At 35.9% G+C, this 26,893-nt stretch overlaps 1 protein-coding gene across 1 annotated transcript; it reads right to left on the bottom strand.

Moving 5' to 3' along the window:
- Positions 1–295: 295 nt before the first annotated feature.
- Positions 296–25,896, bottom strand: LOC145788360 (uncharacterized). The gene is made up of 16 exons (XM_082600133.1): positions 25,693–25,896; positions 24,844–24,984; positions 23,197–23,270; positions 20,904–21,063; positions 18,867–19,021; positions 18,288–18,498; positions 17,034–17,158; positions 15,551–15,684; positions 14,062–14,803; positions 13,590–13,731; positions 12,977–13,104; positions 8,481–8,737; positions 6,031–6,128; positions 5,658–5,780; positions 3,803–4,114; positions 296–3,731 (listed from the first exon to the last, which is right to left on the bottom strand). The coding sequence occupies exons 1-16, from the start codon at positions 25,819–25,821 to the stop codon at positions 2,853–2,855; spliced, it is 3,810 nt and encodes a 1,269-aa protein (XP_082456259.1). The 5' UTR covers positions 25,822–25,896; the 3' UTR covers positions 296–2,852.
- Positions 25,897–26,893: the final 997 nt, after the last annotated feature.

Genomic DNA, 26,893 nt, shown 5'->3' with positions numbered 1-26,893 from the left:
TGGATCTTCTCAAGATATTTATAATGAACTGGAACGAATTTTGAATGAATATGAAGCCTGGTCCAGTATCAAAATGATTATTTGTGACACAACCGCTGTGAATACTGGTCGACTAAATGGTATAGTGGTGAAATTACAAACAAAAATTTGTTTGTTTGTTTATCTTTATCCTGCATTGCGGGAAAGCGGACTTGAGCGCTATGCATCGGCGTACGCCTTCCAACATACACCTGACCCACGCTGCAGCCGACGGCAATGTCTGTTTTCCGGTTGTCTACTTTACTTAGGACTTAAATTTGGTACTACCAATTACTCGAAATCGATCACTAGGTAGAGGCAATTATCGTTAAGTTTCTTGCCCAGAGAAACAACAGCAAGTGCGGGTGGCTGGAGTCGAACATGCAGGCTTTCGACTGTGAGCCCAACGCGCTAACCACTCGGCCACGGCTGCCGACTACCGTCTGCCGTCAAAAATGGTAGAGATGGGACTGGATCGACCACAATATATTGGTTGTCAACACCATATACTGAACAGAATTCTGAAGCATGTCTTTGATTTCTTTGTCAGCAAACATTCCACCAAACCAACTCTGAATTACAAGTTTATTGATGATATCTCCTAAAGATATGAAGAACTGCAGAGATATTACAGTGGAGAAGTTTGTGTCAACATCAATGAAAATCCTGGTTGGAGAGATGACTTTAAATTCTTATATGAGCTGCGTCGTTCTTTATAATTGTATAAGGTGAGCTAAAATTTGAACATGCTGTGCTGTAAGATTACTAAAGGTACATCTTCTAATAAATCAATTTAAAATTCATAATTTTACAGTTGCATCATGTTTTTCCTCAAATAAAATGGAGAAAACTACCTTCTTTGTACAATGCTAGATGGAATTCACGAGCAATTTATACTTTAATTGCATACTTCTTGATCCCGCAATGGAGAGGAAAATTAGAAATCCCATGTCACTTTATTGCTAATGGATGGCAAGAGCAATGGTTTTCTAACCAAAGATACTCAGAGGAGGCATACCCAAAATTGTTATTGGCTGTTGAAGGAATCAAAGTAGGTAAAACTAGTGTTTAACCTGATTGAATCGTGACATTTTGAAGTAACTTTATGGTACCGGTACTATTTATATCATAAAAGCATCATCCTCGTCAAATTTGTAGCCTACTCTTGGATAGCCAAAACAATGTTTATGAAATAGTTCAAGGTTATACCGGACTACCAATACCAACAGTAAATTAGGCTTTAACAAATATGTTTTAAGTTAAGTGTAACGGTGCACTGAAATGCTTGAAAACACATTGGAACCAGGATTGCTCTGTTCTCGACATCCTTCGCTCGAATATGATTGCTGAAAGAGCTGTTAAGCTGATAGAAGAACTCCATAAGTGCACCAAAGAAAAATATTTGAGTGTGAAATTTGTTGCATGCAACAAATTGTAAAGCTGTTAAGGACAAAGTATTGTGTGTATTAATACTTTGTGCACCTGTACTGCATCTAAATGATTTTGTCACAATAATACAATTTGCCATTCATATTACTAAGTAACTAATTGTGAGTCATGTGTAGTATATTAGGAAAATAAGTAGAGTAATTTTTACTGATTATATTGAAACATTGCAAAAGAACTTGGAAATATACAATAAATTTGGGTGTCATGCAGTCGATTTGAGGATTTTGCAAGTTTTACACAAAAAAACAAATTACTGCCATCTAGTGGTAAAAATGCAACAACTAACAAACTACCAAGTCACCCAGTATCAAAAATAAACCATCTGACAAAAAAATTGTCGAAATCGCTTAAGAATTCTTGAAGTTACACTAATTAAAAATTTTCCGCTAGAGGCGCTGTTGCGAAAAATAATGACAAAAAGGATAAAATCTCTGGACCCCCTTGACTTTTTTCGACAATTTTTTTTTTTAAATCTGCACCATACTGTGGGCCACCTTTTTAGTATGGTAAGGAGTCTGTAACAAGTTTAAACAATGTATGAGGAGTAAAAAAGTAGAAAAATGGACCCAAGTGACGTCAGAAATATCAATTGGTGGGGGAGGTTTTTGAAAATTTTTCAAAAAAAAATTTCACATTCTTGGTACACATAAAAAATTTTATCGTTTCCCGTTTTCGATTTCCTCAAAAAAAAATTTAGTCATCACCCTAAATACATATATTTATATCCGTTTGAAAATCTCTTATTTCCGTTTCGACAACAACACAATTTGATAACAGCCAGCAGCGTTATATGACTTCCTTACAGCATATTTTACAAAACTACCGGCTACCACTCAGCCAGAAAGTAAGCTTTCATAATGTTGCAGCTGATCGACAATAATATTTAATCACAACCTTCACCGTTGACAAGAGCATTGCCCATCATGTCATCAAAATTAGTTCAGGTCAAATCAGGGGTCACCAAACTTTGATATGAGGATCAAATCTAGAAATCCGGCCAACACGATTCGTGCATTAGGCCTGCCGCACTGTGCGAAAAAATGTAATAGGCTATGTAATATTGCGCTGAACTAAAATCATTTTAACAGTTACCCTAACGCTGTATGAAATGTTTAGATATTTAATTTGGCATTAAAGAATAAGTATATGTGACTTTGGGAGTTAGTGATAAAAGGGTAAGTTTTTCTCCACACCCCATTCGGCTGTAACGAACGAAAGTATCAATTGTTGCACATAGCTGAATAAATCACACCCACTCAGTTGAATCACCACCATAGGTTGCAGACTGTATTGAACAAATGGTCATCCGGTAGCAAGCTCCCCTTTCACAGTCACTTGGCTCTTTCTCATAAATGTTTGGTGACTTCGGAGTTAAAAGATGGTTTTCAGACAGTTGTCGTCAGCAAATTATTTGCTGCACTTCCGGCGCTGCTTGTAATCGGACGAACTGTCAAATTCGGACTTTCTTGACTTGATTTTCTAATGGTCTTCTTTTTCTTCGAGGAGCAGAAGTTTCGAATTCCGTTGAGAAACGACCCATTGTGATGAGTTTGATGCAAGACTACTTTCAGCTTTCGAGGGCTACTTTCAGAGTGGCTTGTTCTCACAGAATGCTTTCTGTTCGACACTGCACTACATTGTGCTGTAGTTTCTGTACATTGTTGTGTAGTTTTGTTAGAGGCATTAGGTTGTTTGGTTTTGCGTATGTTTTTTAAAAAGCTCTTGAATAGCTTTGAAATTACGTCTGAATAAATGACGGGATTTACTGCGCTATTTATCGGCAGTAAAATAACAACTGTGAAGGAATAAAGCCAGGGCTGGATGTAGACACCAGACATCCCACAAAATGAGATCACACTGATGGGCAACCAGCAAATCAAGTCAGTTAATACCAATCGTCCTATCCGTTTGTGCATCTCACCAACTCTTTTCTGTGAAGATGAGCTGTGGCAACTGCCTTTAGGCTTGCCAGTCTTCTGGAAAGATTGCACTGAACGGTAGCAGACCATCAAGTAAGCAAGTGCAACAAACGTAAAAGCAACAAAAATAAAAATCATAAGAAAGGCAGTAAGCACTGTGTTTTGTGACAAATCATCATCGTTTATTGTCTCATTGTGGTACAATCGATAAATGGAAGGAAGACAAACTCCGTGATCGCTATAGTAACCGAAATAACCAGATATGTCTATTTCTTCGAACATTGTCTTTAAACCCTCAGTCACGTGAGTCCACGATACGTATTCGGAATAAACGTCAACACAGACCTGAGAATATAAAAAAGTAAAACTTTCACAATTAGTCATTTTATCATGGAAAAAAATAACTTTTAACTTACCCGTGACGCGTTATTGGCTTTGTTGGTGATAAGTACGCACGACTTTCTCAGAAATGTTGTCAAAGCACGTTTTGATACGACTTTAGAGGAAAAGTACAAAGACCGCTTGGTTCCGCTATCTGCTGTGACCAGCACTGACGTCACGAAAGCGTCACGGAAGACGACCATAGTTGGCAACACTCCGATCAACACTGCTGCGAGCCATATAACAAGAGCGATTGCAACCGACGTTGGAATTTTCAAATTTTGAACTTTCCAGGGCCTGTTGACCGCAAACAAACGGTAACTCGACAAAGCCACCATAATCCCAACCTAAAGAAAACAATTATTAGTTGGCTAATTGCCAACAATTACATTGTGCAGTCTTATTTTTAAATGGGCAGTACTGAACAATATGTTTTTAAAACATATATCACACACAATATGCTACGAATAAACTAAAAACTAACCTCGTTTTTTTTTTTGTCAAAGATAGTTGTAAATGTACAATGTACTGTATAATGCCAATGTAAAAGTTTTGCTTTATTCATACCACCTTGTCTGTACAGCGCAAACTAAAAAACTGTCTCGGCAAAATATTCCAAGTTATTGTTTTTACTTTTTTATTCACTTTTACGAAAATAGATTGTTTGTTACTTCGAAACTCAGTAAAGTGAAAACGTAATAAGTTTCGTTTTTACATAGTAAAGAATTTCTCTTTTATTCAACAGTGCTCACATCTATTTAATATCGAAATCTAATATTTCAATCGTTTTATTAGCTTTTCGTTTTGCTTCAAGTAAGATATGTAATAATTACGGTACCGATCGAGCGAAAATGGAAGACGCCATACTCAGGTTTCACGCTTGTATAGAATCATCAGTGGTGCACATCCATGTGCAGCATATCCGCCTTCCATTTTTGTTCAATCTGGGCCTCAATGTCTTTACAAATCCCCACTTCTCTTATGCAATAATACAGCAAATCAAACGTTTTCTTCGTTCTGTGTGCCAAACTATGATAGATTTCCGGTCATGTAAGTTATGACGAGTTTTCCATTCAAGTCAAGTGACTGATTATTTTTAACCGAACATTTTCACTAATACTTATACATTTTTTTTCAAACGTTTGAATTTTATTTAAATGTTTATATTCTATTTGAATAAGGACCTTTTGATGAGCTCCCTTTTAGGGAGAAACAGGCTGGAAAGGTTTTAGAAAGTAATAATTATATTTGATGCAATTTGCAATGCTTGGCTTTTTTGCTTGGCATTGAGTACTTTTTGTAATATTAATACGATTTATTGTTTATACTGTATATTTTTTTTAAATTCTTCTGTCTTTCGAAATAGATTTACTGCTGGTTACCAAGAAAAACACTCATAACAGTAAAGCAAAGGGCTTTCGTCGCTACGCAAAGTCGGAGAAAAAAATCTGATACCCAATCTGAAACTTTTTTCGGGTATTTTGGATTTCGTTTCGGATGTGGTTTTGCTGACATTTAAAACAAATTGGAGCCGAACTTAAGCCTCAATCAACAATTTATTTCAGCGACATTTGCATCGCAGTTTCAAAGGCTATACGAGAATATAGAGTGGCATCAAACAAAGCACTAAAATATCCCGCAAAAATAGAAACTCTGCTTAAAACATAATGCAACAACAAAAATTTGCTATAATGTGACTCTTAGTTTTTTCACCTCGATTAAAAAAAATTGGCATATTTCGGCTATCACATAACTTCTCAAACTTGCATCTAAAACATAGGACCAACCAAAATAAATTCTGTCAGAAACAATTTTGCATAAGCGAATCATATTGGTTATTATTGTAATGATTCAAAATATTGAAATAGCATTGTTTATATTTCAACTTACTGAAGCTAGAATTGACGTCATCACCATAATGCCCAAACTTTCGCATTGGCTGCTGCTCCGCCACTCCATCTCGTGGAGACAATATAATCCAGAGAATGAGACAGATTTAATCGCAATATTGAGCTGGAAATCATTAATTCATCATGCAGACGTTTTATTATTCAAAGACTAGATTAAAACAAGAAAAACATAAAAATGTTCACACTTTCTTTTCTCTTTCATTTGATACTCAATACAAATGAAAGTATTAGAATTAAAACTCATATTTATTATCTTTATATGCCTAAACAATAAATACTATTCTTCCTTTTAGGGTTTAGCCTTAGAGACTAATATCTTTATATGCGTCTGTGCCTACTTGTATCCAACGTACCAAATAAACTCCAGTCAAAAAATCCGCGATGGCAAGATTAACAACCAGAACGTCATTACATTTTGATAACTGACTGGCGTGCTGCTTTAGAGAGAATCCTGCAGAAAAAACAAGCAACATGCAAAATGTAATAACGACTGCACCTTGTGAAGAAAGGAGCGTTCTTCTTGCAGCACAAGGCTGAGCACTCACTAGTAGGCTACTAGGCTACATCAGGCAGTTGTGATTTGCTAACCATAACGGTGTAGCCTTTCATGCTAGCCATTTAGACAGTCCAATTAACTATATGTTTCTCGGCAGCCGATTGCAGGGCCTATGAGAGGGGGGTACGGAGGGTACGGCGTACCCTTGAGGGCCCAGGCCTGTGTTTGTTGGGGGGCCCAAAATTGTGGTTTTATAGTTTACGCGCAAAAATGTTTGGTTAAACCCATCCTAAATGACTGATTTCAAACATAAAAGTTGTTGTTATTTAGTTTTGGGGGGCCCGCAATCTAGCAAAAGGGCCCAGAAAGGTAATCGAGTGCTTTGTGAGCAAATGAGGCGCTCAAAGTGGTAATTTAATGCTTTACGTGCAAAAATGTTCTGTAAAAAGCACTCTAAATTAAATCATAAAAGTTAGTTATTCTCCTGTCCTGGGGGGGGGGGGGAGGGGCATAGGGTAGCAAAAGCAGGTTTGAGAAAACCCAGGCAAAAAGCCTGGGTGTTTTTTGTTTTTTAAAAACTATTTGACAAAGATAGTGTCACGCTTATTTCACTTCAAAATGAATTTCGGAGTTAGAGCAGGAGCCGGAGAATACTTTCGGAGCAGGACCTATATGGCGCTGTTGAAACAAAATAAATTGACTTGACTTGACCAGAGCCGGAGTCAAAAAAAGTGACTTTTCTCGTTCACCTCTGCTGTGCTGGGCATGTGGTGAATGCAAAACTTAATGAAGAAAAATTAGGATTGGTCAGATGATTAACTTGATTATGTTTTAACAAGATGTTATGTTTGAGCTTTGGTAGAGAGCTTGGCTTGTACCAGATAGCCTATAACACTCAGTAACGTTAACGGATTTAACATTAAACACACAAAAATAACATGAAAAAACTACTGTACTAAATCCAACGTTTTCGACATCACATAGTGTCCTCTTCAGAATTAATTATAAGCTACATCTAAGAGAAATAAAAAAATGAATTTACAAATTTTACAATAAAGATGTACAATAAGCGACACCTCAACAGCAGTACAGCACCATCAACAACTGACACACGAATTCAATGAAGGATACACATATTGGCGAGGGTCAGATCACATGATTGCACAACACAAAGTAATAGTTTTATTGCAGCCTCATACTATTATTACGCACAGATGTCCACTTCTGCATTAAAATGTTGTGTGGTGTGCAATACACCTAAGCAAGCATCCCACTTTTTGTCCAAGACAAAGGGGGCCCATAGTGAGAGGGAGGCCCGGAATGACTCTTCGTACCCCTAGTGAAAATTTCTCTCAGAGGCCCTGGCCGATTGTAGCAAGAATTGACAGTGATAGACACCGTGTTTCGCTTATGAGACTGGACTTGTCAGTATCGCACCACTAGCTCATGCCACAAGGGTATTCGACTGCCGCTTTTACCAACCAGTTTAACTTATATTTTTGTGGAAAGAAAAAACCAACAAAACCAGCAAGTGCCAGGAGAAGACATTGTGAAGAAGGGAGTTTTTTCCTTGCTATCAGCACAAGGCTGAGCACTCACTACTGTAGTACACCCAGGGCCGGATTTAGCTGATGGGGGGCTCGGGGCACTTTTAGATCGGGGGGCCCCCGTGCAAAAAAATTTTTTGCGCTTACGGCGCGAAAAACCACCTTTACGTCTACAGTAGCATTAATCCACCACTGCACAGCATTTTGTAGCACTTCGATGGCTGAAAGAAAAAAAAATAGCACAAAATCACATTTTTTCCACGTAGGGGGGCCCTTCAAAAGTCGAGGGGCCAGGGCACCTGCAACCTCTGCCTCCCCCTAAATCCGGGCCTGAGTACAGCAAGCAGTTGCGATTCGCTAACCATAACGGTGTAGCTTCCACGTAAACACGGTGTCTATAGCTATCAATTCTTGCTAGAATCGGCTACAGAGAAACAACTGCAGCTGCTATATTGCATAAATAAGACTAGGCCTATTTAGTCTACTAGATGAGCAGTGCAACACACAGATTGTTGTTTTAGTCAATAGTCCATAAATAGACTATCACAAGATATTACTAGTCTATAAAATAGGCTAGCCTATAGTATAATATAGCCTATAATATAACGTTATATAGAGTATACAATGTAGGCTACTTTGATTTAAGCAGTATTTATTTAGATGTTTTTAATAGGTAGGCTACTGTGTCTTAAATCACACTATATTTTGTCTGGTTACAGGCTGAGATGAATGGTTTTCAGAAGACAATAATCGTTCTTACCATTTCCATAAATCGACTTCAAGAAGCGTTGACATGAGAACATGTCCTGCCAAGCCAAGATTCTAAATATTGTTGTTGCTATAACGACCAAATTCCCGCATACGGCCACAATTGAAATGATCCAAACCCACACACGAAAGAAGAGGTATTGCATCATTTCATCGCGAGACGACAATGGATCTGCTTCATTGGCTTCTGACGTTGGACACTCGTCGCTTCCGTCGGTACAGTCGCTTTTTCCGTCTAACACTTTGTTTCTGTCAACAAGCAAGTTGAAATTAAACACATATGGGTAAGCTACACAAACATGGAGATATGATATTGCATCATTAAAATGCTTAAACTGAATACTGACACTGAAAACTATTGCTAGAAACAAAAATGCTTAAATTTATGAAAACTTAAAGAAAATGTGTGATAAGAAAATTTTATATCTACTGTAAAGCTCGATAACTCGAAGCTATGTAACTCGAAACTCTCCCCATCTCGAAGGAGGTTGACTGGTCCCTGCAAAACGCCTATCAAATACATATAAAAATGATTCCTACCTCGAAATTCTATAGCTTCAAACTTTGGTTAACTCGAAGAGTTTATGTACCCCCAGAGCATATGCAGCGCTTTCTATCTCAAAATTACTGCAAAAGTCAATGTTTTAGAAGCGTTGCACATGCTTGATGAAGCTTGGATATCAGTTGAGGCAAAAACTATAAGCAAATGCTTTAGACATGCCGATTTCATTGCTATGACTCCGGGCATTGAAGACACAGCGGATACATCTGATGAAGATGACATCCCCATTGCTGAGCTTAGGCTACTAAATGTGCTACATAGGGCGGTGTGAATTTTTGACTTAACATACTCAGACTAAACAACAGCTGATGATATTCTTGAGGCAGTAACAGAAGAACACAAGATACTGCTGCTGACACTGCTGCAAGTGATGACGATGATGACAACAAGCCGGGAACTAAACCTATACCTACAGCAACAATAACGCTGGATCAGCGCGTGTGATACGAGACTTTTTACAAATGCAAGATAATTCTGCTGAGACTTTTGTCTTTCTAAAGAAACTTGAACAATAGCCTTGCATTGCTTTGAAAAAGATAAAGTGACTGAGATAAACTTCTATGACTATTTGCATGTATTTATTGTACTGTATAGTTGATACGTGTGTACCATTAATACTGCACAGCCTAGTACTTGTTGTTGGGTCATTCGCATCAATGTATTTTTGCAAACTACAAATAACTCGAACTATCAATAACTCGAAGGAATATGGTCGGTCCTCTCAGCTTCGAGTTAACAAACTTTGACTATAAACGACTTTGAAAAATCAACTAGAAACTCTTCTCATTTATAACATTAATAAGAGTCAGGGCCTATGAGAGGGGGGTACGGAGGGTACGGCGTACCCTTGAGAGCCCAGACCTGTGATTGTTGGGGGGGCCGGAATTATGATTTTATAGTTGTTTACGCGCAAAAATGTTTGGTTAAAACCATCCTAAACGACTAAATTCAAGCATAAAAGTTGTTATTATTTAGTTCTGGGGGGGGGGGGCCGTAATGTAGCAAGAGAGCCCAGAAAGGTAACTGAGTGCATTGTGCGCAAATTAGGGGCCCAAAGTGGTGATTTAATGCTTTACGTTAAAAATGTTCTGTTAAAAGAAACCCTAAATTAAATCATAAAAGTTAGTTATTCTCCTGTCCGGGGGGAGGGGAGGGCATAGCGTAGCAAAAGCAAGGTTGAGATTGCCTAACCCGCCAGATTTTTTTTTAAAGCCCGGGTGTTTTTGGGTTTTTTAAAAACTATTTGAAAAAGGAAGTTTCACGCTTATTTTACTTTAAAATGAATGAGTTGTAGCAGGAGCCAGAGTCAATACTTTCGGAGCTGGAGCGAAGCCAAAGTAAAAAAAGTCGCTTCATTCACCTCTGCTAAGCATGTGGTGAATGCAAAAGTAAATGAAGAAAGGTTATTGCTCAGATGATTAATTTGATTATGTTTTGACCTGATGTTGTGTTTGAGCATTGGTAGAGAGCTTGACTTGTTGTACGAGATACATATGACACTCAGTAACGTTAACGGATTTAACATTATTTATTAAACACAAAAAAAAACAATAAAAAACTTCTAAATCCAACGTTTTTGACACCACATAGTGTCCTCATTTGGAATAATTATAGGCTACATCTAAGATTAATAACTAAGTTTGAAAATTTTACATTTAAGCTGTAGGCTACAAGCGACACCTTTCAACAGCACCATCAACAACTGGCAAACACAAATTGTGTGTGACAATTCACATGATATGCACAACACAAAACACTAATTAAAAACGCAAAGCAAGATGGTAAGTTTGTGTAAACTAAAGCTGATCAAAAATTATTTAAGATCAACAACAGGTGAAGAGCGTTTAGTCAATCTGGCAAGGCTCAGCATAGAATCAAAGTTAGCCAGACAAGTTAACTTTGATAAAGTTATTAAAGTTTTTGCAGAAAAAAAGGCAAAAAAAATCTGTTTTGCTGAATAAATGAACTCAGCGATGTACAAAATACTGCTTTTGGTATATTATATAGTTGACAAGCAAGCATTGGCTAAGAGTTAAAGAAGACCCTAACAAAGTTTATTTTGGCCAAAGTATAAAAGTTTTTGAAAGAAAAGTCCAGACAAGCTGTTATGCTAACTAGTAACTAAATACCGATCATGAAGTTTTTGTAGTAGGCCTACAAGTATTACACTATATTTAGTCTTGATTGCGGGCTAACTTGCAATCATACCATACTACAGCTACTAATTTGATGCTCTTGAGCCTGTTGAAGCGTGAACTTTTGAAAGTACTTGAGCTTTTTTGCTTTTGGACGGTCATTGTCATTCTCAATCTCAGCAAAATTTTGTGCATGTTCAAGTTAAATGACGGACTGATTGTTTAATAACTATATATAAATAGTGAATTCTTTATGTTCAGCAGAATTTGGATATAATGGACTATTCATGGGCAGCATTTTTTGTCCTTTCTTGTATCAGAAATCTGACATCTGTTACATCCAATCCAAATGCCTTAGAGAAAAAAAAACTGATCAGAGTGTTGGTCCATTACATCAGAGTTCTACAGTAATAGCACATTATACTGTTATGTAGTTGTTAAACTGTACAAATTATCCTCTTTGTACAATAGTAGCCTACTGGCTGTATGTGGTCCACGTCTTTTAGGTGCAGACAATTAGGCGCCAGTCAAATAGGCGTGCACACTGTGGCGTCAGGTTATTTAGGTGCAGAGCATTGTGGCGCCCGGTCATTTATGTTCTGCAACGTCAAACTTTGGTAAGAAGATGCTATTTTTTAATGGAGTGAAACTATGGAATCAAATACCAAAAGAAATACAGGAAAAGTGTTATAATTCTTTTAAATTTAAATATAAATGTTTATTAAAGAGTTTGTACAATGATCACTCCTGAAACATATCATCTGCTTATTTCTCTGCACAGTTTTTTTTTTTTTTTTTTTTTTTTATGTTGCCCTGTGTTACTCTACTGTTAATGTATTATGTAAAGTGCTGGTATTGTGCTATATGTGTTAATATTCTTAATTTTGGGTCTTTTGTTTAAATGTTTGCGTGGCAGCTGACTTTGGTGACCTTTTGGTCTTTCGCTGCCATCCTCGTTGTGCGAATTATTTGTGTTTATTGTGTTTTTGTATATTTTTGTTCTTTTCTTTTTCGCCAACAAAACAAAAATAAACTGAACTGTCATTATTTAGATGCATAGGAATAGAATTTAATTTAGAATAGGCCAATCCCATTCTCTGTTCCTATAAACTTGTATTTTATGATGCTCAGTCTTATCTTATCTGGCAGCAGGGCAGGGTAGGCCTATATCATATGAGGTAAGTGACATATTTATCTTTCATATTCAAAACAATGAAAACTATTAATACTACAAAAAGTGCTCAATGCCAAGCAAAAAGGCAGAGCAGAGCGAATTACATCAAATATAGTTATTACTATCTGAAGCCTTTACAAATTATTTCACCTAACGGATCATCAGAAGGTCTTATTCAAAGATTCAATATTATTGTGCATAGCCTATTAAAATTAAGTAATAGTTTTATTGCAGCCTGATACTATTATATCGCACAGATGTCTAATTCTGCAGTAAAATGTTGTATGGTGTGCGGTACGCCTAAGCAAACATCACGCGCTTTGCCCAAGACGAAGGGGGCCCGGAGTGAGAGGGGGGCCCGGAATAACTCTTCGCACCCTTGATGAAAACTTCTCTCAGAGGCCCTGATAAGAGTCCTACTACTTTCCTACAAAAAGCTAAACAATTTACAGGATGACTCCAAATAAAGACTTGAGATTAAAGTTTAAGTGCAGCTACCAAGCTACGATTGCGATACAAACATAAAACATGTATAAAAGTATTATTCATGAAATGTACGGTGTATCTAATACAGCTGTTCGGCAAACCCTAAAAAAGGTATTATTTTCCTGATTCACCTGTTTACAAAGCTGGGGTTGCTGGAATTCAGGCAATAAAAGTAATCCGGACAGTTGGACTCATCTAATTCGTCTTCACAGTCAATGTGACCGTCACAAACGCGCTTTCGCTCAATGTTGACAAGTTTCTGAGTTTGAAATTAGATTGGTTTTGCGATCATAGAAGTTATTTGTAAATAAACAAAAAATATAAAGATTGTCTACAAACCGTATCATGTATTGCGTGCTTTGCATACAGCGTTATGCAATTGTAGAGCTCTATGATTTATGATTTTCAAGCTAAACCAAATGTAATGTAGACTACCCAGTTTCGCCACAACTAATAAAAGCCCCAATCTAAAGCAATACTACTGCAAAATGCAAATACTTGATTGTTGATCAAAACAGAAATAAAGTATGCAGTCAATAAGATTTTTTATTGTGGCCGACAAGGTATCGAAAACACACTTACTGATTAAAAGGCAATTATTCGATTTACTGGGCCGAAAAAGCGAGTAATAAAGAGTTCTCAATACTTATTCTCTTTCTCTTGGAGTAATTCAGCGTTTAATACTGATGTAGTGAATTTGGCTTATAATATTGAAAAACTGACTAGGCTATGCTTTGACTTAACCTTGTCTTCATGGCGTGACAATAGTGTGCAATTGAATCTTGTATTGCTGCAATACATTTCATCCTCGCCGCCTTCCAAATCCACTACACCATCACACACGGATGAGGGGATCAATGGCTTAGTGACAGTAGAAAATTTTTTCCTAAAAGAAAAATAAACTGGGAATTATTCAAAACAGTAAATTTAAAGAAAAATTGTGACACCCGATAGAGTAGCAAAGTCAAAACAGAAAAAGCACAGGCTAACATTCCGAGTTTTAAAAAACGTAGTTACTCATTTAAAGTCATGTTAACTGGGAGATAGTTTTCTTTCAGCTGCTTTAATGGCTGAAGATTTCAAATTTAAACAAACAATAAATGGATGGATAATGAAAACTAATGTTTAATGTACTCTAACTTTCAAAACAATACAATGCTTCATGACTATTATCCAAAATAACAAAGTTTTGAAAAGTGCAATGTGTGGTTCGTACCAATTGTTTCCAGCAAATAAATGACAGTATTGTGGTTGTGACTTCACATGTCTGCATACGGAAAATTTGTCTTCCTCAGTGATGTCATCACACTCATCAGCCATACCAAAGCATTCCGGAACTCCATCGCAACGATGGGCTTGTTGAAGAACAATATCTGGATAAGTTTGTCTGAAGAATCGAAGGTTCTCATCCAAAGGGCAAATGAAAGTGTTGTTAATCCCCATTTTTGCTACGGAGGTTGACTCAGACGTTTCTGCAGAGCCACAAAAGGCTTCGTCCATTTGATCTTTACAATTTAGAACCCCGTCGCATACATTGGCCAATGTGATGCATTTTGAGGAATACAAAGAACTTCCGGCGTCACACAAAACTTCATGGTGTTTACAGATTCTACATGAATCAAAAAGCAGACTTCCATGTGTTTTTGTGGTATTTGTATTCATTTCCAAGTCATAGCACACGCTATTGCAAACCGCATCAATATCGCGTCGAGCTACTTCAAATTCTGTACCGCAGAGGCATTCATCAGATAAGTTTAGACAATCAAATATCCCATCGCATACTTGGGAATGCTTGATCATGTTTTCTCCTGGGTATTGGTAAAATGAAGGACAGGGGAAGAGCAATTCAGAGCGGTTCTCAGCTACTCGTTCATCTGAAACGTCGTCACAATCGGAGACGCCATCGTTAATCATTCTAGGCGGTAGACGACACGTGCGGGTAACACTTTTCAATCCATCTGCATACAAAAAGCCACACAGGTTAAACTTTTATTTCTCGCCATTAAAACGTTTACAGGATTCAGAAAAAAGATTTTTTTTGTAGTGATAGATTGCAATTTTGCTTCTTTAGGTGTATGAATGTTCAAAGAAGTGTACGAGAATCGGAGAAACCATAAAGTGCCTTGAAGATCAAAGGACGTGGTCTTGCGTTAAATGTTTCAAACTTTTATTGATTATTGCTATTAGAGTTTACATATGGAAGGGAGGTTGTCCCATACTTAGTTAGGCTACTGAACTTCGGGGCATGAGAATATAAGATTCTCATCTCACTAGGCTTTCGGCACTAATGAGAGTAATGGTGGCTGGTTCCATTTTCTTGGCCCTCTTTCCTTTAGCAATTACATTCACCCCATTTAAGCCCCCTAAAACTGGAAAAAACATTTTGTATTTCTTGGAATTTCGTTTTGATGCACTACGTTTGTATCCATCAGCCAGCCTTTTCACAGAAACAACTTTTTTTGTGAATATCTACCTTTTTTTCTAAATGAACGAATCAATAATTCTTCTTTTTATTGAAGTAATACCTTGTTTTTTTTTCACGTCCAGGCCTCTCATTGGAATCGGGCTCAACTTATTTTCTCAATTTTGATGCGAATTTATGTGCCTTACGTCCAAACATAGCCTACTGTCGCGGCAAAAGAGATTACGATAAAAGAAACTCATGTATATAGAATTTTCCATGTTGAATGTTTAGGTTAGCCTACCTTGCAATAGATTGGTTACGCGGCATTTGAACCCAGACCCTATATTTGTGTCATCACTTCCATCTTTGCAGTCAATAATTCCATCACAAAAGTAACTTCTTATCACGCAGTGCGAATGCAATACATTTTGACTCCTGAAAAGTATAAGCTTTAGTTAATGAAGAGGATAGTTTTTAGGTAAGATGGTAAGAGAAATTTAACAATAGACAACTTCTTGCATTTCTTCAATGCCCTTCCTCTTTTATAAGCTTCAGCTCTGATCCAAAAAATCACTCAATAAATGCAATTAACCATACGACATTCAGCTGAGGTCATAGCACATTATTTGAACCAAATAAGCTACCACTTGATATTACCAACTTTCATCGGCAGTAGCCTACTTATTTGATTCGGTGTACGATAATCTGTTTGAAAGAATTGGTCAAATTGTTAATTTATATTTGCAAAACAAACATTTCTTAAGCTCTTGTATTGTTCTGTAATATTCAATTTTCGCAGCGTTGGCCAAAAATTCACTACAACGCAGTTAATAAAACTTTCTGCGAAGTTTGTAAAAAAGTGAAAACTCCATTTTTCATCCGTTAGAACTCTTAAATAAGTGTTATAGCGTACTAGCATCCTTTTGTTCCACGCCTTATGTTTATCCGCCATGTTGCCAGGAAGTTCAAAAGTTGTTTTGCCTGTTTTCACAAAAACAATCGTATATAGTATATACAGTAAACAAAATAGCATCGAAAAATCGTGAAAAAAATAGAAAAAATATCATCTGAGATTTCACAAGCTGTTAGCCAAGAAGCGTGTGTTTAAAAAGTTGCTTGATTGGAACCAGGAGGTGGTGCACTACGCAGCATGTCATGCATCCAATGTAGCTGTGTTTTTTTGTTCATAAAATTTCAAACACTGCAATCTGATGACAAAGCGAACACGAACTTGGGAGAACGTACATGTAAAATAGAAGTGGCTACATATTCTGTAGGCCATCCAAAAGTAATAAAAAAGCACATTGATAAGTTTACCATATACTGTATCATGGCCACCTAAAGATACGTCCTGATTTGTCACATTTTGCAGAAATTTCCAGGTTTTTCTAACTTTGGGCAAACGTTTAAATAAATTTTTCTAAAAATTAGATTTTTACGCTTTCTCTATTCTTTTCTCCAGATGATACGATAGGTTTAAACATCTTCACATGTTGAAAAACAAAGAAAATTTGATTTCGAAGATTTTAGTCAGACTGTTAATTTTCAATAACAGTCTGATTTTGCGTTTTTAACTTAGTTTTCTCATTTGCTACTGCTTCCCCAAGGCAACAAAAAAGTTTTATGTCATTAGGAAACCGCAAAAAGTAAAAACATCTCAAAAAATGTCAGTCAAGCACTAGCAGTAGCTGTAATCAAAATCTGCAAAATGTGACAAATCAGGCCGCATCTCCAGGTAGCCATGACTGTATCTACAGTATATACGTGAACAACTCTAAAGTTACCTCAAATCTTCCCCCAAACCGATAGGATTTGCGCAGATGAAGAATCTAGAAGCTTCTTTGTTTGAGCAAATCGTCAAGTCCGTCTCATCACTACAGTCCATGCAGTCTGGTATACCATCGCACAACTATTCAACAAAAATGTCATCATAGTTTTAAGTCGAGAACTCAGAGTAAAATTTTAATATGGCAGAACCAATAGGTGAGTAATATTTTGTGAGCTGTAGGTTGCGCATTTATTTAAAGATGTGTTTTCCAACATTAGCCTACGCTTTGGGTTCAGTGGAAAGTTGGAAATACCAATATGTGAGTAATATTCTGTGAGCTGCAGGCTGTGCATTCATTTAAAGACGTGTTTTCCAACATTACGCTTTAGGATTCAGTGAAAAGTTAGCTATACCAATAGGTGAGTAATATTCTGTAAGCTGCAGGCTATGCATTGATTTAAAGACGTGTTTTCCAACATTACGATTTGGGATTCAGTGGAAAGTTGAGAATACGAATAGGTGAGTAATATTCTGTGAGTTGCAGGCTGTGCATTCATTTAAAGATGTGTTTTCCAACATTACGATTTGGGATTCAGTGGAAAGTTGGGAATACCAATAGGTGAGTAATATTCTGTAAGCTGCAGGCTGTGCATTCATTTACAGACGTGTTTTCCAACATTACGCTTTAGGACTCAGTGAAAAGTTTTAAGGGCTTCTGTCAAAGCTTTGATTTAAGTAAAAAATAGTAGAATTAAATAACGAAAAAATATGTATCTGAGCATAGTTTGTTAAATTTTTATTTGAAGTATTTCTTAAAAAAGTTTGCAAGCTTTCATGCTTAATGATTCTTTGAAAGGGATCCGTGACCAATAAGTGGGGAACCACTGTCTTACGATATTGGTTTAAAGTTATCTGTAGGCTAACGTTTAAGTTCAATTTTAAAACAAAACTTTAATAAATCAATGAGGACTTCGAGAAAAAGTGCAGGAATCCCTAAATCGATTAAATGAGTATTAGAAGATTCATCATAATCTTAATCTATTTAGCACTCCAAGCTTTTACTGTATTCCAGTGAGATCAATCATTATTTAACAAAATGTTGTGAGCAATTATTTTGCGATGGGTTCTTGCTCTGGTGGTTTTACATCCACGGAAACATCATTGATTTTTGCACTCAATTCAAAAATGTAATATGTTTGGACTCAAGTGAAATGCAGTAAATTTCCTAAACCTTAGGGTAGGCTGTGTTATGCAGTAAATATTATCTCACCCGACTTTTTGACAGACATTTTGTCTCTTCGTCACAACTCCATTCATCTTTGTTACAACTGAACAGAGATACCCTTTCATCATCTCCATTTTGGCAATGGGCAATCCCATCGTTGATCCAATCTCTTGGGATGCAACGGATGATGGTATTACTGTTTGCGTCTTGATGACGACATGTAAACTCTATATCTTCCCTGCATCTTATGAAAGCTCTAAAAAGTAAAGTCAATTGAAATATTGTGAGACAATAATAACCAAAGGACTGGCATAAACAATTTCCGTTTAAAGCTGTTGAGTGGAAATCTTTTTCTTTGACTAAGAACAAGTGAACAACAGCTGCGATAACTATTCCGCTCCTGACTACGTAGGTCTAAGCTACAAATTCACTCACTTTTAAAAGAAAGTTTTGGTTCATAGAAGGACTGTAGGCCTACGTATCGTATATTTGAGCGATCAAAATTTCTACATTAATATCAATGTCCGATTGCTGTCATTTTTTTACTTTGGTCGTACATTAATATTAGGCTATGATCTAAACTTAATTAAACTAATATATCTTGGGAGTAAAAAATTGACGTACTTCACGTTTTCATCAGAGCTGCAATCTGGTACTTCATCATGAACTTGAAAGCGCGAGATACACCGCCCATCGTCGCATTTGTACTCGTCTTCGTAGCATGTAAGAAAAGACGCTTCGTCTTCTCCGTTCTTGCAATTCCGATTACCGTCTTTAACCTAAACATTTTGCTGATTGAAGGTTTTCATCTAATAGTAAGAGCTGTTGAATGGTCAGCTTTTTTCATTGTCCCAGTTTTGCATGAAAATGCACAGGCTATCCTACGTTCTCTAATCAGCAGAGGTAGATAGGGCTGTAGATAGGAGCCTGATAGGACTGTTCAAAATAAACTTTTTTGGTGGAAGCGAAACAAAATTTTCACAATAATGGCATTACTAGATTATTGTAAGTTAATAATTGAATTATCATATTCTGGTAGTAAGAAGGAGCTAAAGTAGGCCTGAAACAAAGCCGTAGGAAATGTGGGGGCAAAAGGGCGGTCGCTTTCCCGCTGAACAAAATATGTCGCAAATTTGGTCAAAAACATTCGGTTATTTAAGCAAGCCAATCCTATTATGATGTTTCGACGTCTCAACAGTCTACAAACTTTACATAATTATTATAATTTATGATGTAGCCTACATCGATATTTTCCAATGAATGAAAAGTGTATCATCATTGATTTTGGAAACTATTGCATGTGGTGTTGCAATCTGGGCAGAATAATCAGTTTCGATTCAACATTTGCAAAAAAATAAGTGTAAAAGGGCACAATTGGAAAGCAGAGATAAGCTTATTCATGTAGGCTATGCATGTAGGCTACATTTATTCACGGGAGGATTCAAAAGCCTGCTGGATAGTATTGGTAACCTTATGAGTTTTTTTTTTCCTTTTTTTTTTATTCTACTAATGCAGTTGTTAATAAAATCATTTGGAGAAAAATGTCTAGTGATTTGGACAAATCAATTTTTACTATGAGTTTTCAACATTTTATCAGTTTAGGAACTTTGTATAATGTTGTATTTTGAAGTAGTCTACGTTAACATTTTTCTTAGAATGTAAAATGTAGCATCATCAATTTTGAAAGCTTTTGTATTCGGTATTCCAATTTACGCTGAATGTTAAGCTTCGTTTCAATATCTGCAGAAATTAAATGTAAAATAATGCAATTGGTAAGCAAATATAAGATTATTTCAGATATACATTTTCGATGCCAGTCTACATTTCTTTATCGCCAAAATCTTGAAAGCCTGCTGGGTATTGGTAACCTCATGAGGTTTCTGTTTTAGCGTCGGAAACCTGTTTAGGTTTTTTGAGTTATTTGTAAAAATACTTGGGAAAAAATGCCCAGATATCAACGTAAAGATGGTACTGAAAGAAAATTGACTATAATTTCATTGTTATAAGTACATTACATACTAAAAGTAGTTTTGTTCAAAAATGCAAGTTTGATGCAAAAAAGATTCAATTTGGTGGTTTATTTACAGTAATTAGAACAGAGAAAAATCTGTTAATGTAGATTAAATTTAAGTCAGCTTTGTTTACTTAAGTTAAACGTTTTGTTGTCTGTGTTTTCGTACATTGCCAAGTTGATAACTGTAAAGTTAACTTATAAGACCAGGGGTCGGCATCCCATGGCTCGCGAGCCATATATGACTCTTCGTGACGGCTTCTGGCTCACAGAAAGTTTCCTCTTAAGTTTTCATTACAATTTTTAAAGCTGAAAATACGCTCAGAATAAATGCAATAAATTAAATGTATTTTTTCAAAAATTCTCGTTTCGAACTTCCCTAACATCTGATAAAAGCTATTCTACTTTTAAAATGTCTTTTTGATGCAAAAGCGGTAAAAAATAGCAACTGTCGTCCAAACCTTGCTGCTGTTTCATTGACCTATTGTCGTAAACATTGCAAAACGTTGAATACTATCATCGAATAAGCCCATATTGCAATTGTGCTGCAATAAAAAGTCGGAATAAAGTTTCGGAAAAAATATTTCAATGCAGCAGCAAGACATCAATTGTCTAGCAGAAAATTAAGCATCTACATTCTACATAATTACTTTATCTCTATCTATGCATCTTCCATCTAAACAAGTATACTGCAACTCTGGCACACATTCCAATAGTTTCTTTTTTCTGCTCTCGTCGCTCCCATAAGGAACGCAAAGATTATTGTGATGCCGGATTTTCATCCGAGATAAACACCAATTTCCATTGCATCTGTGATTAAAAAAAAAAGAACAAGAAAATAAATATAGAGGTTTTATAAAGATAATTGAAACTAAAAAAAGTAAACCGTTAAATAACAGACACGTACATGTGGAATTCATCTCTGCCGTTAGCGATATCACGTGGCTGAAACAGCCTATTAGGTTTTTTAATAGTGAAAGAGTCAACAGAATTATTCTCCTTTTCATGACACAACAAAAGCCATAACGATGTTTTATCTCACTAATCACATAATCATGAGGCTTATTGCAGTTGCTTAAAAAACATTAAGATAATATAATTCCTTAATGATCTATTCAGAAAATAATGTTTTTCGTGTAGTTATGAGAGGTCTGTGTTTATATTACCCGGTGGCAAATTTTTTTAATTGAACATCGAAAGCTATTTCTATAAAAAATCTCATTTCTAAAATTAGATTTTAATGAAATCGATTTATTATTGTTATCTATTGGTCAATTATCATTCTACTACAGGGCGTATTCGTATGATATGGCCAAGCAGGCCGCCATGTTGTGTACTGTAGGTAATCAATGTTGCTTAGAACAGATATCGGTAAACGGTTATACTTCAAGGTGACGTTTGTTATCAGAGTTGGTAAATAAAGTCTTAGCAACGTTACATTTTGCAGTTTTAAATTGTAAACTGATGATGCAAAATTATTTTCCCTTTATGTTTGAATCACAACATAGGTTTTCCTTGCTAAGTTAAACGTAGGCGACGTAAATATCCCTTTCATGATCATTTGGTCACAGCCATTTCTTTTAGTGCAGTGGGCGGGTTGGCGTACGTCGCAATAAATGACCTAGGGATTGTAGATCATAGGGATGCGAAACTACATCCGCTTTTGGCTTATCCGCAACACTAGAAGGGTTACGTTTTTTTTGTAATTTACAAAATAATGTACGTTTTATGGGTTATATAAAAGGAATGAAGTTGGCTCTAAAGTAATTTAAGGTTTTTAGTTGGAAGCAAGCCAGCAGCAAAGCGTAAAAAATGTCAAATTGGCAATTGACTCTTCTAATGTTGGCGTAACAACGGAGTTGCGCGTCCGGTAATGTACTGTCCCTATAAATGACCGACTTTTTGATAATTCTGTCGTTTTACTTACTGCTGTAAAGGCACTACTTCTTCGTTTAGAGCAGTGGTTCCCAACCTTTTTTGGTGTCGGGGCCGAATTTCAAACTTCAGAGTGCGTATGGAGCCGCATGAAAACACTCAAGTAATTATAACGAAAATTTTAAAGCATGAAAGCATGTACCAACGAATAGCGACACTAACAAGAAAAATATCACAAATCAATTTAATGTCCAACTTGGCATTGGCTTTGAGCCAAGTTTGTCAAAGCGAGGCGCAATTGCAGAGGATGCAGTAGCTGCTTGAGGTGCTCATCGGTCAACCGATTGCGATATTTATTTTTGATTCTGATCATTTTGCTGAAAAGTGCTTCATATGCGTAAGTTGATCCAAATACAGAGGCATTTTTCTGGGCATTGGTTTTCCAGTTGGGATACTTTCCCTCTGGAACTCGACTCCAAAATTCAAGTAGCAACTCCAATTGTAAATTATCAGGAGCAGTGGCCACATTAACTGCAATAGGATTTGATTTATAATTTCACATGTCGTATCCCCTGCTTTGGTACTTCGTACCCCCAAACGGTACACGTACCCCTGGTTAAGAACCCCTGGTGTAAGATGTAAAATGAAAAGTTCACTGACAGTCCAACCTCTACGACACAACGACAATGCACAGTTTGTAAACAATTTTGACTTCGTAAACTATTTTGACAAGTCAAAAAATAATCGCCTTAATTATTATAAATAGATTTTTTATATGTTTTGTGGGATTTTCAGGGGTCAATGAGAGCCGCAAGAAGGCTAGCTTGGAGCCGCATGTGGCTCTAAGAGCCGCGGTTGGGAATCACTGGTTTAGAGAGTTAAAATAAATACATGCAGATTGCAGAAGCAACTTTTTTTAAGTATTTTAACCTTGATACGTCCAACCTTTGTCTAGCTGGTTCACCATACGCTACCCGAATACCTGATCTCGTTTCCCACACATATTACCCATGATGAAGAATACACCTTTACCTGTAGGGTCGATCAATCAAAACAATAAATACTTACTTGACTTCTCTATCTCTGCTGCATGGAAAGTCCGGGATTCCACCTTTGTCAGACTTGTCAAAACATGCATAAATCTATAATAAATGATCAACAAAAATTAAGATCGACAAAGTAAGTTAAATCTGTTAATTTAGCATTTCAGTTAGAGACTTATTTTGCAAATCAATAATACTCTGTTTGGTTGGAAAACACTGCTGTTTGTGCAAAAAGATTAAAGTTGAATGGCAGATAAAATTGACTTAATTTTATTATTTATTTTCTTTGAACAAACGATTTTTTTTCATCTAAGCTTAGTGTATGGATTTGCGGTGACTTGGTTTTTATTCGCGTGCAGTGGAGATCAAATTCTTATTTTTTTAGAAAACGAGAATTCAATTTTAATTACTTTGCCACTATTATTCAGTTACTGTACAAGTAGACATGTCAAACAGAATTTTTACGTCTATGTGTTTTTAAGTGATTTTTATCGAAGCCGAACTTAATCATCATCATCACCATATTCAGCCTGTGGTAGTCCACTGCTAAGCGAAGGCTTTCCTCTTTTCTGCCAATCCACTCGATCGTGTGTTCTTATAAACATTAAAAAAAAACAGCAAAAAGAATTTTGTTCTTCTTTGCCACACACTCAAGCAAACAGCAAAAAGATAATGGAAAGAAATTTACGATGCCAAACAAAATGGCTGGTATCATTGCATTTTTAATGAGCTCGTTCGAAATGGCGTTCATAATAATGCTTATGTTTATGAAACGTCATCCAAAGAAATTTAAAATTCAAATTCAATATTTAAATTATTTCAAATATTTGCTTGAATCAAAACATTGCCCAGCCAAGGCTAATGCAACCTCAAAATACGAGCTAAACGAGCAGCTGTAGTCTACTTTACAATAATATGCAATATGAGGTCCCAAAGAGGTTTCTTATTAGTGTAAAAAAACATCTTTAAAGACTATCATAAGAACTAGCCCATAGCACTTGTAAAAGTTTTGTGTTTAAAAAGGTTAACTCTTCTTCCTTTCTTATTGTACATGCTTTTATGGATATAGAAATATAATAGCCTTATTTGGAGCCTGTGTGTGCAAGTTAAACTTTGTAATCTCACCAAAAGTGGGAGTAGCTCTTTTGAAAACAACAATTTTTTTTCAAATGACCGCCAATTCAAATCTTAAATAGGCATGCCAAACAGTAAAATCAAGTGGCAAACGGTTCAGCTTCACGTCTTTACGCACGACAAGTGATGCAAGTTTAGCATTTTTTATGAATATGACTGCGAATAAAAATAGAGAAATGTGCGGAAGTAAACTGCAGAACATATTGATTAAATAAGGAAAACTACAAAAATCCTTATGCATTTAAAACATAATTTTGTCCAACAGATGAGCACAATGCATAATATAATTTTATTCTTACCTTAATTAAGCTTATAGGCTACATGAATATTTTCAACACAGAACACTTGAAGTGAACTCACTTTGCAGTAGATAAAACATATTCACATTTTTCTCACAGCAGCTAGTTATCTTATGCTCACGCCATGTGTATTTCTATAGCCTGCACTTCAACACTGATCAATGCAAAGCATTTTCAATTTTCTTGCTTTGAATAAAACCAAAAAACCAAATGAAAATATCAAATAATATATCATTTACCCCTCGATTGATGAATTCCCTTTCGACACATTGCCCGTTCAAACGACAACGAAATTCAGTTTGAGGATGGCACCACGGGAGTGCTTCGTCCTCATCACTTGTGTCATTTGATCCACAATTCTTGTAATTTCCGTTTCGCACCTGTACAAAGCATATAACTTTGGTGACCAGCAAGAAGTTGTAACATGTTTGAAATAATTTTAATTTGTCAAAACTGTTCGTATATTGTTAAAGATTGTTCTTGAAAACAAAAAAATATTCTTAAAAACGACTGTTGTTAATTAGTTCTTTATTACAAAGATGTGGAAGTAAAATTTTTAGACCTTGCTAATTTTTTGTAAACCTCGGCGCTAAAATAACCATATCATGTCACTAATCATGTTTTTGATTTACTCTAGCCTAAGCGAGTTGTTGATGCGAAGAATGAATAAAAATAGAAAGCTAAATCCCTTAAAATAAATAAATTAGAAACTCAAACAGTAAGGGTTCAATTAATCTATCCAGTTAGTGTTGATGTGAGAATCTTGATTTTACCCTTCCAAAGATATTAAGATACTGTATCAATTCTAATATTTAGCTCGTATGTCGGTTCAGAAACTTAATACCGACAGCGAGTGCGTCTTTTAATAAACAAAAATCATCGCATTTTGAAGGTAAAAAATGAAGGTATTCCTTTAAAGCCTTTCCTTGGAATCGTACAACAAAGTTTATTCTCATAAAATTTGACACTTAGCCTATTTATCTAAAGGAAAATGATGTTGAATAGTGCTTTTTTATTTAAACTGATTATTATTTCAACCTTCCAGTTTTAAGTAGTGCTTGGATAGAAACCCATGCATTTAGTCTCACCAAGAAGCGAGGGATGCATTTTCCTGTGTGACGGCATTGAAATTCTGTAGATCGGCAGACATTTTCAATTTGCCTGGACGTTCCGAAAACCATTCCAGTACAAACAATTAAAGTTATAGAGAAAAGCATATTTTCAGTCAATAGTTTTTAAACAAACATACTATCATGCAAAAAAGTTAAAATGTTATTACTTGACAAAGTATAAAGATGAGATCTGAAATGCATACAGCCTAAGTATTAATATATTATGATAGCCTATTAGGCTATAACTTATTTAAGATGTTAAATGTATCAGATATCATATGTTGATCTTAATATAAGTAATAGTGAGATCTTAAATAGATTAAGTAAAATAGCCTCAGTGGAGTTGGATGCTGTTACATCTTTGTGAACAAGTACGTTGGTTGTATGCATAAAGGTCGCCAGCATGGTCCTTACACAATCTTTTTGCTATACATTTTCGTGCACACAGTTCTGTAGGCTTACTGTACAGCTGCAAATATTTTTACGATGATGGCGTTTAGACTGATTTGAATAAGCTCCCTAGAGAAACACTAAGCTTTCGGTGTAGCGTTTGAAATGAAAACGTCCTGAAAAATAACTGTTTAGATACTAAAACAAGCAATATAAATAACGTAATTTAATAATGTACGCCAAACACTTATGTTGTTCTCTACACGCTGATTACAGCTGAAAATATTGAATAATGCAAACAATTGTAATTAACACATTATATTTTGGGTATTAATTTAAGCAATTACTATCAGCGACAAAATAAAACAGGTAATATTTAAAACAGAAATGGTTGGAAACAAGCTGGTGAAGGGTATAAACTTCCCAATTTTTGATAGGTTTTAACTAACCTAAGAAACGATACCTAAGCTAACAAAAATTTCCTGTATTGTTTAAGCTAACCTAAGAAACGATTCCAAATGATAACACCAACTCTTTTAATCTAAGTACATTTTGCTACATCCAATAGCCAACTCGTTTTGTTACAAGAAATGAACTATCAATACTTCCTTCAAGCAAATTTTTAGTATGATATCCCTTAGACAAAAGGAGATCACCAGGTACATACTGCATAGTGTATAAGCCTAATACACAGTCTCTAGTGCATCTGTGTAAATGTTTAATCAAACTACGGTAAAAAGAAGTGATTTTATTTTCGGAAAAATCAATCATTTTCTTATCTCACATG

This window comes from Aplidium turbinatum, chromosome 2 (assembly GCF_918807975.1).
Source record: "Aplidium turbinatum chromosome 2, kaAplTurb1.1, whole genome shotgun sequence".
NCBI lineage: Eukaryota > Metazoa > Chordata > Ascidiacea > Aplousobranchia > Polyclinidae > Aplidium > Aplidium turbinatum.
Note: the sequence above shows the minus strand (reverse complement) of the source record. Positions and strands in the feature narration are given on the sequence as shown.